Source organism: Populus nigra, chromosome 17 (genome assembly GCF_951802175.1).
Source record: "Populus nigra chromosome 17, ddPopNigr1.1, whole genome shotgun sequence".
NCBI lineage: Eukaryota > Viridiplantae > Streptophyta > Magnoliopsida > Malpighiales > Salicaceae > Populus > Populus nigra.
Window position 1 is genome coordinate 8,487,848 of NC_084868.1, and position 12,813 is coordinate 8,500,660.

The 12,813-nt window shown below is 28.8% G+C and overlaps 1 protein-coding gene across 1 annotated transcript; it reads left to right on the forward strand.

Moving 5' to 3' along the window:
• The first annotated feature begins 317 nt into the window (after nt 1–317).
• Nucleotides 318–2,771, forward strand: LOC133677184 (NAC domain-containing protein 90-like). The gene is made up of 3 exons (XM_062099051.1): nt 318–629; nt 1,310–1,605; nt 2,237–2,771. Exons 1-3 carry the CDS (start codon nt 467–469, stop codon nt 2,540–2,542), a joined length of 765 nt encoding a protein of 254 aa, XP_061955035.1. The 5' UTR covers nt 318–466; the 3' UTR covers nt 2,543–2,771.
• Nucleotides 2,772–12,813: the final 10,042 nt, after the last annotated feature.

A 12,813-nucleotide genomic window follows, 5' to 3' on the forward strand; every position in this document is an offset into this window, starting at 1 on the left:
TGAAATAAGCAGTCATCTGTTGTTTTGTGCGAAAAAAGAAAAGAAAAACTTAAGGCAAGAAATACAGTGATTGGATGAGGAACAAATTAAAAAGCATGTTATGTGAACTCGTAGAAATAAAAATTTCCAAAGGAAGACGGGTAGCAAAGAAATAAGTCAGGATTCACAACGAGAAGAAAAATAATATTGACTGATTCTATCGTGGGTCCTGTACGGATGTATATGAGCTATGGAAATTTCTCGGTATTCCCCTGGTGCCTCTCTCTTTCCAATTTCACTCGGCTCACATCCCTCTTCTGCTCTCTTGCCTAACTTTCTTGATCTCTAAGAACTCGTTATATAGACGTGATATTGACGTAGCATATGCAATATAATCAAAATTATATTACAACATATTCATTGCTATATTTTGATTACCCTTTATTTGTGGTCTTTCTTAATTTGTCTTTGAAAGAGAGAGATTAAAATGGTTTTTCCACCAGGTTATCGTTTCTTCCCTACCGAAGAAGAGCTGATCTCGTTTTATCTTCACCACAAGCTAGATGGCGGGAGTGAAGACCTTAACCAGGTCATTAACCAGATTATACCGGTCCGTGATATATACGAGCACGATCCATGGGATCTTCCACGTAAAAGATCTCTCCTTTCAGTCTGGGTCTCGTTTCTTTTTTCTTTTTTTTTTCTTTTTCACCCCATCTTTCTGTTCTTGGTATAGTTTTTGCTGAACTGGGTATGAAAGGAAAGTGATCTGTGGGAAATGGTTTAATCTAATTTCTATTTTTTTTTATAATGGCAATTTTTACTACTTACACATACCATATAGCATTGATAACACCATAACTGGCCATAGATTGGTTGCACATATATGAAAGCTATCAAACATGGCATTTCTTGTTAAGCTTTCCTCTGGTTGTCAATCTGAAAGTGTTTTTCATCAACACAATTTCTATTCTATATTTTTTTTTTTGACGCAGAGGAAAATTTTCCCCATGAAATATACATATTCATTGTGATATTTTTTTTTACTCTTCCATGCAATTCTAGGCCAACAAAGACGTATATTTTGATTCCTATGTATGAAAGATGAAGCTCTAATTTTTTCCCAATAATTAAATATTAACAAAGAAAAAAAAACACATTTGTAATTTAAGGGATGGATTAACGTATTCTGCAAGTAAATTGAAAAGGAAATTCGAGGGCAGGTGTTACCAAGATTAATACAAGAGATTCTTAATCATGGAATCCCATGAAATTTTATTTATTTATTTTTGGCTTCGTGCTAGTCACTAGATATCTTTGTTTTGAACAGAATTTTCAGGAGGCTTGCACCATATTAAAGATCCTGAGCAGTGGTTTTTCTTCATTCCAAGACAAGAGAGCGAAGCTCGTGGAGGGAGGCCTAAGAGACTAACAAATACTGGATACTGGAAAGCAACTGGCTCTCCCGGGTCTGTCTTTTCCAACAATCGCAGCATTGGTTTGAAAAGAACAATGGTTTTCTATAGCGGAAGGGCTCCAAATGGAAGAAAAACTGAGTGGAAAATGAACGAGTACAAAGCTGTAGATCAAGATAAAGCATCCTCATCAACTAGCGCAAATCCAAAGGTGAGTTATCTACTTTAAATATAGGAAAACGAACATGATACTCTTCATTTTCGCTTGAAATGTTAGTAATTAATTAATGGAGTAACTAATTGACTCAAGGGGAAGCAAAAAATCTACTTCTTTTTAAGTTTTTGTGCGAGACAATTGTATAACTGATCGATCATGATTTACAGCCAAAGAAAACCATAGATTAAGCAATCTAATAACGACGGTCTTGATTAAACATCCAAAGGATCAATCACAACAATCTAATAGGATCTAGGTATATAGCTGCTGAAGTCACACAATAATTAACTTTATTTTATGTGAAAACCTTGTGAATTTGTTTTGCTGATAATCATGGTCTGAAACATGGTTTTTATTTTCCCTTTAGGTAAAATTTCTACAAGAAAACTGATGATACTTTTGTTGATGCCTCGTTTTGCTCCAAATTGAGTCTTAGAACGCTAATTAAGACTATAGTATCTTAACGATAGAAATATTCACAAGTTAAGTGATGAACATGCATGTATTGTCAATAGTTCTACCTTTTATTTTCTTGATGAAAAATTGTCAATATTTCTGATATGGATAGATAGACAGATAGATAAAAGACAAACAGATCTTATACAATTTTGCTGTGTGGTTGCAGTTAAGGCATGAATACAGTTTGTGCCGGGTCTACAAAAACTCAAAGTGCATGCGAGCATTCGACAGACGGCCGGTGGGCCTTGAGGTAATCGAGCCAAGAACTCAACCAGCCTCTGGTGGCAATGAGCTAGTAGCATCTGATCAAAACCATCCAACAGTGGAGAACACAAGCTCACCTGACAGTTCATGGTCCGGAGACCAAGGCAATCCCTCTGGAACTGGTGAGAGTAGTAGCATGCCAATGCCTGTCGATAATGATATGTGGGATGTGGACTTAGATTGGTACTACGGTGCCGGACAGGATTAATCTGCAGCGTATGTAAATGGTGATTCCATGAGAAAGGCCTGAAACCTGCTAATCTTCATCCAGAAAGAATAATAATTTAAACTCTAATTATGTCTTCAAACAAAAGCCTAGCTCATTTTTAGAGCGTGTGTGTGTATTTTGTTTGTTAATTTGTTGTACTATAATTGTATCTTCAAGAAAACTAAGATTACTAAGGCTTGAGAGCAAGAAAAATGCTTTTTTTTTTCTCTTTCGCTTTTTTTGGAAAATGGATCTCACATTAACTAAAAAAATATAAAATAAAGCTAAATATAGGATTGAGAATAACTATCTCACCATAATTTTTTTTCTTCTTATGGATACCAATTCAATTATTAAACTACGTACTTCTTCATGTGTTATAGAGTTTTACTTTAATTGTATCCGCAGGAAATGTAAGAATATATTTCTAGATGTAAGAATTAAATATATGAGTTTAGTATATGTGTTCTAGATCTAATTAATTGGAGAGATCAGAGATAAAGGTTTCATCAGCTGTAATAAAAAGTGTATACTAGCTTTTAGCTAGATTATTATTATTATTATTATTCAATTTAAACGTTTAATCATCTATTATATGAAATTCAGATAATACTTTTGTATTATATTGACAAATATATTATTTATGAACTAAAAAAATGTACAAAAATACTTTTTTTCTTGATTTAAGAATTGAAGTTACTTCGAAACCTTAAAAATAGTTTTATATTATATTCAGTAACAATAAATAACAAAGCACATAAATCTTCCAGACTCTCGGCACTACATGGTGTATGTATTTTGTTTCATTTTTTGATGTCGAATTTTATTCCATGCTCCGATGTTAACGCCACAGATTCTTCGTTTCGTTGCTTAGTACATAGGTTTAGTTGAGTTTGAAGAGACATAAAATTAAAAAAGACAACAGAAAATTAGGTTTTTCTTCCATGTCTTTAAGTTACCATAATTTCCGTCAAATTTCTTTTCTATAATTGATTACGTAAATAAAAACACTTTATTTATTTTTTGATAACAACAAATTGAGGTCAGTAATAATTAAGTTGCCCTTCCTGATTATTTATTTTTCTACTTATTTCTAATATTAATGCTTTTAAAACACACACACACACATATATATATATAGGGTTTTACCTCTTTTTTTTTTTTTTAACATCTTTTATGCTTTGAAACCACGTAAAAGGGCTTTATTTTTTAAAGAAAAGCAGTGTAACCTCTCCTTTTAACCAAAAACAAGGTTGGAGCTCATTATTTTCTTGATTAAGAATACATTTTTAAACATTAAACATTATTTTTCAAATCATACTCATATCTCGGGGTGGGCAAAAAAAGAAATATAACAAGCATTCCCTTGATCCCACATGTTACAATAATACACCATCTGCAGCATAATACAACAAATATAGTACCAAGCATTCCCTTGATCCCACAATATATATATATATATATATATTAACATTAGAGGTTTGTATTTGCAGATCCCGGGGTGGGCAAAAAAAGAAAAAACAAAGCATAACAGAACCCACAAGGGAAACAACGAAGAAAATGAGGTTGCAAATGGCAATAATGAAGGGGAGCTAGCACGGAAAGAGTGTCCGAGCGGCCACTTTACATTTATGTGACAGTTTCCTTGAAATGTATGCTCTCTTTAAGAAAATCTCCCTGCCAACTGCAACACACTCACCTCAATAATGTTACCCTATAGTCAATGACTGCATTAAACATGGCATAGCATCGGTTAAAAAAGACATGCATCAGAAGGGCTTGTGCGTGTCTTTTTAGACCCCTTTAAAACACCAAATTGCATCATTATTTTCATCGCCATATATATATAAGGAATCCTAGGTTAATATTATTTTCAAGTATTGTTAGCCATTGATTTAATTTCTCCCATCTTCAAATATGTTGTGCTTTTTATGGATAAAATTTAGATTGCCAGATTTAGAACAAGGCATGAATAAACTGATACCACACAAAAAAAGAAAATACACATTAATTTGCTAAGAACCAAATATACTAAAAGTTAATTTCATTGTTATAATTGCCATTAAATTCAAACTCTTTCCATCCAATATACATAAAGCAAAATAAAATAATACAAAATAGTCTTAGTATACAACTAGTCATCTTGCCACGCTGCATTGTGGGAAAGATTTCTAGTTAATTTTTAATGCAAAAGAAGAAAACAATGATATTTATGGATGCATTTTTTATATCATAAATTTATTAAATGAGGATTTAAAAGATGATATGTGCGTTTAATACAATAAATACAAAAACATATGAATTAATAAATTATAAAAAAATAATGAACATTAATTAACAAAAATACTAAAGTCCATGAAAAAGGTATTATATATAGAAATGACTTGATTCACCATGGATTGAAAAAATAAAATTACTATTTTGTCATTCTAAAAAAATCTAAACTATCTAATATATAAGGGTAATAGAATTTTTTCATAGGATCCATTGGATATTATAGAATTGATCGGGACAACTCGATCTTTTCATATTTTTTACACAATGTAATTACTTAATTGTTCTTAAAAGCAAAAAGTTATTTAACCTGGATCGATTTAGGGTTTTTTTTTAATTTGACTTTACATGACACAATTAAATGACTATATTGCCCTTAAAATTAAAATTTCTTTCGCTTGCCTGCATATGCTTATTCATACTTTCATCATGTTTTTTGTGATAATAACATGGTATGAGGGGCAATATGGTATTTTAATAAATATAATAAATAATAAAAAGAAAAGAAAAGTGGATGGCGCACGTGTTGTATACGCTAGCAAGTAAGTCGCCTCGCCGTGTTCAAGTGATGTTAGGGACAACTTATGGTGGCAAAAAAGGCATTTCTTGGGGTATTCTGAATCATCACAATAGGGCCTACATCCCCAAGTAGCACGTTTGACATAATTCCCTCTGGTTAGGCATCGTTTGGCATTTCTTGTTTGTTTTCTTTATTTTTCTCTGTTGCTTGATTTTCACGTCTGACCTCTTAAAATTTCATTGCAGCTCTTTGATTTTTTTTCCCTTTATATTTGGTCAATGTTTTCAATTGATATTTTATTATTTTAGTAATTTATAGAACTAAAATTTATTTTCAATTTCATCTTTGTTTACTTTTTTTATCTATCAAAATTGATCTTCATTCTTTTAGTTGCTATTTTTCTTACTTTGGTAAATTTTTAAATTGATATATATATATATATATATATATATATATATATATATATATATATTAATTTTATCATTTAACATGAAATTGAGTTTCTTGATTGAGATTGGATCTAGAACCTAACAAGTTGTGAGTTTGAGAAATTAACCCGAGTTTAGGAGATTTATTCGGGTTCTTTATTTTTTTACTTTTTTTAAACTCATTTTTTCAGAGTCATTTCTCAACGTTTGGTTTAATTTGAGATTGAGCTCCGTTTTTTAAATTTACTTTCTATAGAAATTTTTGCTAAATTTTAAAATAACACAGGTTATCTCAGGTCAGGATCCTTTTATTTGTTATATCAATCTAGGTTTATTGGAATCGATATTTTTAGTTTTTTTTATATGATGTGTTTTTTTATTTGTGTTTTCTACTTTTCTTACTTCTCTTTCACTTAGAAGCTCTCCCATTCTTATTATTATTTATAATATTTATAATTGTGATTTTCTGTCTTAAATTATGGACAGATTTGTAACAAGATAACGAATTTTATCTTAAAAATGATCTTCTATCGGTAATAGTCGTTTTACAAATTTAATGCCTGAAGTATTTTCCGGGCTGCATCACTTTCCTTCAACTTTTTCTTAGTAATTTTCAGTATGGAAAGCACACCTTTTGTCTTCCACGAGGACAACAAACTCTATCATCATGTGTACGCGTAGATTTTGTGTTAATGGATCATAAAGATTTTTGCATCGAGTCCAGCTAGCCCGTCAACTGTCAGCGTAGATAGTCTCCGATATGAGGCGTTTTCAACCTCGACCTCTGGTTTGATACTTTCTATACACCTTTAAACATGGCAACGTGTGAGATGAAGCCTCTCTTCTTTTTTTTTTACCGAGTTTTTGCGAGAAGCATTTGCGTACTTGGACAGGATGACTCATGCGCACTCCAGTGGGCCATTCGTGTCTATAATTTTTTTTAATTAAAAAATATTTAATATATAAAAAAGATTAAATTGCCCTTTATAAAATAAAAAAACTAAGTGATTTTATTTTTATTTCAAAGATAAAGTTGCCATTTTATTGTGTTTGAGAAGATGAAAAAAAGATAAATACATTTACTTGTCAACTTTAAATTTTTTTTAATTAGAGGGTAATTGAGTAATTTTACTAACCTTAAAAAAACATGTATATACCCCCAATTAATTCTTTAATGACTAATAAAGATATCATTATATTGTTCCAGTGAACAAGACAAATGAACCCGTGTCTACGGTATTTTTTCATGCCCAATTAACTTTTATTAATGTATATGGTATTTTGAATAATTTCAAGCAATTAAATTTTTTGCTATTACATTTATTTTTCTTATGTGTGGTTATTTTTTTAAAATAAATGTAAGAAATATCTTTTAAGTAGTATATATGCTTTGTCATGATTTTAAATTGATATGTATATATGTATCTATACACACATACACACACAAATGACAATAAAGCCCGAGAGCTCATTAGACCATTAATAATAGACTAGACACACCTATGATTGATGGAAGTATAAAAATTAAGTTATAATCTTGTGATTATTAGTCTATAGTTTAGTTTAAATAAGCATGTATTTTATATAATCAATTTAACATAGTAAGAGAGATCAAGGCAAAACCTAACATGTTGAGCATATATATAACCAATATAAGTGTAAGATATACTTGTTGAAGATCGTATAACTAGAATTGAATAGTAGTTTATTGTTTTCAATTATCAATCTTTTATTTTTAAAGTTTTATTGCTCATTACTGAATATATGCATTCAATCTTTTAGAATTTCAATATTTCTTTATTTAGGTACACTTTTAAACATGGACCACAAACATAAGAAAATGTAACTCAATATCTCTCTATAATAGCAAAACCTAAGCTTTAGAATGGAAAAAAAAAACTTAGAAAGAAACAAAGCTTAAAACAAAAGAAGATAATCTAAAAATTGAGGTGAAGAAGAGTCTAACAATCTATAGAAAACACTATTTTTCCAGCCCCTTTTTATAATGAATTTTGGAAACTAAATTGATGCGGAAATAATTCTTGTAATTACTAGAATTACAACAATTAATTCTATCTATTTTTCCTTAGTTATCCATCATAAGATCAAAATTAACGTAACAGTTTTTTAGCTTTAAATTATAACATTTTATGTATAAAAAGTTGTTTAGGTTAAATAAGTAGAATGTTCATACTCTTTTTATTTGTGGGATGATTATATATAATTGTTTGCCAAAAATAACTCTTTATTGACCAAAGAATTATTTTATAATAAGTTCAAATCTAAGTAAAATATATATTAGCAAAACACAAATCCAAATGTGAGCCTAGCAAAGAACAAGTCCTAGGGACTCGGAGCCCAAGGCGTAAGCCCATGTTTGAGTCGAGTTAAGCATTCATGTAAGAGTTAAACCCAAACTACTTTGCTTATGGTCATTTATAACTCTTTAAAACCCCACTATATAAATTGTGAGATAATATTGTATTTTGTTTCTTATATGGGATAAAGGGTTTTGAGTTTTACAAAAAAAGAAGCACCAATCATGGGTTTTTTAATATTAATTGTTTATTCATCCATAATTTATTTTAATCATGTTAATGTTCTTTGTTAAAGAACTTTCATTGAAGAATAATTTCCAACAAACTTTTAACCCTAAAAATGAGTGGATCTCATTTTTAGTTTGGTATGAAATGCGTCCATTAACCATAGTTTAAAACAAAATTTCTAACAATATCCTACATTAATTGAAATTGTCTTACAAGTATTAAAGATTTAAAGATTCATAGAGAGAATAATTTAATGAATCATTACATCAAGATAAATAACTTTTGGCTTTGCACCTTTCTTAGTGAAATACTATTGAATTTACTCAGCTAAATAGTGAACATGATGTATTTAACTATTCATTTTTTTTTTATATAAACCAAAACAATAGTACTCGTATAGTTCTCTACCTAGAGATTGTCTTTAATTCTCACAATTCTATTTGTTTTGGCTTGGAACAACTCTTGATTTTATAAATGTATTCAAGAATTCAATCCTTTATATATATTCTCAAATAAACAACCACATTTCTCATTTATGTAGGTGATTTCTCATTCAAAATAATATGATATACTCCACTTGGTATATATAGATATAAAAATCATTATTAACACAACTCACCATTTATCAAACTACAACTAACACCTTTTTTCATCATCAAAATAATTAGGAAATAATAATTTCTGAGTGCAATTGAGAATATTATATGATTTAGTTCTCCATTTAAACCTAGATATTAAGATCTCCATTCAACTAGGTATGATTATCATCATTACAACCTTTCATTTTTAAGGGCTTCAAGCTCATTTTCCTCAATGAATTATATATAAGTTCTCTCAATAGGCCTTTAGTCAAAGGACTCACAATATTTTTCTTGGACTTTACATAATAAATAAAATAATATCATTCAAGAGAAAGTATTTGATGGTATTGTATCTAAAAAGTATATGCTTAGACATACCATAATATATACTACTTTGTGTCATCTCAATTACTTGTTCGACTATCACAATGAACATAAATCATTAGTGCTAGTTTTAACCAGCATGAAATAACATTTAAGAAATTATAAAGCCACTTGACTTCATCTTTAACTTTATTAAGAGCAACAAACTCTAATTCCATCATGAATCTTGTAATACATGTTTGATTATACTTTTTCCATGTCACAACTGTTTCACTAAGAGAGAAGACATATCCATTAGTAGATTTCAAGGCCTTAACATCGGATATCCAATTGGCATCATAATACCCTTCTAGTATTGTCGAGTAGCTGGTATAGTGTAAATTATAATCTAAAAGTGTACCTCATATATTTGAGTGCTTTATTTATTTCCTTCTAATGATTCATACTCAGAACAACTGTAAATCTATTCAATTTGCTAACTGAGTATGCAATATTTGGACATACATAGTTCATAACATATTCCAAACTTCTAATTATTCAAGAATATTCTAATTGATTTATTCCCTTACCTTTATTTTTGGAAAGATGTATACTTATGTCCATTGGTTTTTTAAAAGTGATATTGTCACATTTAAGGAATTTTTCGAGAATTTTCTTAACATAACGAGATTGAGATAATACCCATCTTTCAAATGTCCTAATATTTTTTATTTCTTGAATGACATCTATAACACCAAAGTATTTCATGTAAAACTTATTAATTAAAATTTTCTTAATAAACTTGATCATATGATCATTATTGCCTAAAATTAGAATTTTATCAATATAGAAACATACAATAATATAACCTCTATTTAGGTTTTTCACATTAATATATTTTTCAACTTTGTTGATTTTAAATTTATTTGGAAGTATATCCATGTTAATTTTTTATGCCATTACCAGTGAGCTATTACGCTTTCTTCAAAGGATGGCTGCTTCCAAGCCCGCCTCCTGGTTGTCATTGTTCGATTACTTCCTTTAGTTGTTTCTTTCAAACCATATAATGATTTGACAAATTTACAAACTTTCTTTTTCTTATCCATTAATAACAAACCTTTTAGGTTGTTTTATGTAAACCTCTTCACCAAGGTCACTATTTAAAAAAGTTTTTTTTTTTTATATCCATTCAATGCATTTCAAGCCTGTTAATAACTACAATGGCTAATAACTTTCAAATGATAATTATTCTCGACATGGGTAAATATATGTCAAAATAATCCATATTATCTTGTTATTTAAAATCTTTAATAACTAGTCTTACTTTGTATTTATCAATAGTTTTATTAGCTTTTATTTTTCTTTTGAAGATCCATTTATTTTCTAATGGTTTACTTTCATGTGGGAGATCTACTACTTCTCATGTATGATTATTCATAATGAATTTAATTTTATTATTGACTTCTTATTTCTAATAAGAAGCTTCGAGATATGACATTGTCTTAGAGTTAGTCTGAGGTTCATTTTCTAGTAAGTATGTTAGAAAATTAGAACCCAATATTTTGATCATTTTTTTTCCCTTTTACTCCTTTTAGATTCAACTTCATCATCTTTCATTGATGATGATTATATGAGCTAGCTTCAATTTTTCTTTTAAGTGAATAATTTTCTTGTTCATTCTTAAATGGAAACACATCTTGCATTCCTTTATTCTATTATAGTATTATGATGGATATCCCCAATACTTGATATATGTATAAAAAAACTTGATATGTATTATTATTGTAAGCATATCTAATGAAAACACAATCCATAATCTTTTTAGGTTCAAGTATTGTCACTTTCACAAGACAACCTTATAATATGAGATATTTGGAAGCTCTTTTAACTTTTCATGATTCATATGGTGTCTTTTCTAACTTATTATGGATTACTTTGTTAAGTATATAATTGACATTCAGAATTGCCTCCCTCCGCCTCCCTCCACAAGTTTTGAAGTGCTCATAAATTTATCAACATGAAATTCATCATTTTATAGTGTTTGGTTTTTACATTATGAAATGTCATTTTATTGAGGTGAATAAAGAGTAGTGGTTTGAGGGATACTATCATTTTGGGAACATAATTCTCTAAAAAATGTTTAGTATTCTCCATCTCTATCACTTCTTATTAACTTTATTTTCTTAGTAAGTTGATTTTCAAATTTATTTTTATAATATTTAAACATTTCAAGAATCTCATATTTGCTTATAAATAAATAGGTATAGCAATACCTTTTGCAATCATTTATAAAAGTAATTAATACCTTTTCTCACTTATAGTTTGCACAAGTTTTAAATCACCAATATCTAAATGAATTAAATCTATAGATTTACTTTTTTTTTAATTATTTTTAAAAGAAGGTTTTGTGAATTTTGATTCTACATAAACTTTACATTTGTAATTTTTCTCAAAAACCATACGTTGTAATAATTCAATATTAATTAATTAGCCTTTATAAAAAATTATATTTCATATGTCCCAATCTAGGAAGTCATATATCATAAGACTCAAACAAGTAAGAAGAATAAGCATCTTATTATTATTCATTTATTTCTTGGTTATCATGGTCATTACATTAACTTTGAAGAGACCATTACTAAGTTAACCATTTTCTCAAGACATTTTATTTTTAAGAAGTATAAATTTATCACTCTCAAATACCATTTTAAAACCATTTTTGCTCAATAATGCATCAAACACTAAGTTTTTTCTCATGTCAACAACATGAAGTATATTGATATTGTTAAGGGTGACAAGATTTTTGAAAGTCATTTTTTGTATGACTTTCTTAACGTCTATTACCTTGAAAGTTAATGAGTTTTTCATGTACAGGTGTTTACCATCTATTTTTTTAAAATAGAAAATTTATTTTCTTAATGCATACGTGTCTTGTTACACTAATATCAATCCATCACTGCTCATGATTGTTGATTAGTTTCATTTAAAAAAACAATAACAAATAAATTCATTATCAAAATTTTATTGGTGAGGTGATCAACTTCAATGATATTGACTTGAGTGTTCTTTCTTTTTTAGGGTTCCCTTATTGAGCCCTATTTCTAAATCCTTAGTCAGATGTTTAGTCTTGTTATAAATAAAGCATTTACTATTGAACTTCTTAGCAATTCATTTCCCCTTTACCGAAAGCTTTTCTTTTAATTTTTATTATGAGACTTCACTACTTGTTCAATAATATTTGTTTTGGGGTTCATACTGGAAAAGTTAACTCTGTTTTCAAACAACTTACTATCATGTTCCATCCTTAATTTTAAAATGAGGTCTTCAACTCTCATTTCATTGTGCTTATAATTAAAGTAGTTCTTGAAGTATTTCAAAGATAATTGTAATTTTTCAATAATTTTAGCTACTTAAAAGGTTTCAATAAGATGATATGAAACTTTTAAACTTGGCTTATAGTGATCATTAAATCGATAATCTTGAAATCTATAGATTTTTAGACTTTGAACTTTTTAATAACAATATTTTCAGCCTTATACTTTTTATCCAAAACTTTTCATTATAGGTTTCCACTCTTGATTATACTATACGTATCATAGAGCTTGTTGTCCAATTATTG

What these genes read in the sequence shown, in the direction of transcription:
- LOC133677184 (XM_062099051.1), top strand. Translation starts at nt 467, where the DNA reads ATGGTTTTTCCACCAGGTTATCGTTTCTTCCCTACCGAAGAAGAGCTG. An exon ending in CGATCCATGGGATCTTCCAC is followed by an intron (nt 630 to 1,309) that starts GTAAAAGATCTC and finishes TGTTTTGAACAG; the next exon opens with AATTTTCAGGAGGCTTGCAC. An exon ending in CAACTAGCGCAAATCCAAAG is followed by an intron (nt 1,606 to 2,236) that starts GTGAGTTATCTA and finishes GTGTGGTTGCAG; the next exon opens with TTAAGGCATGAATACAGTTT.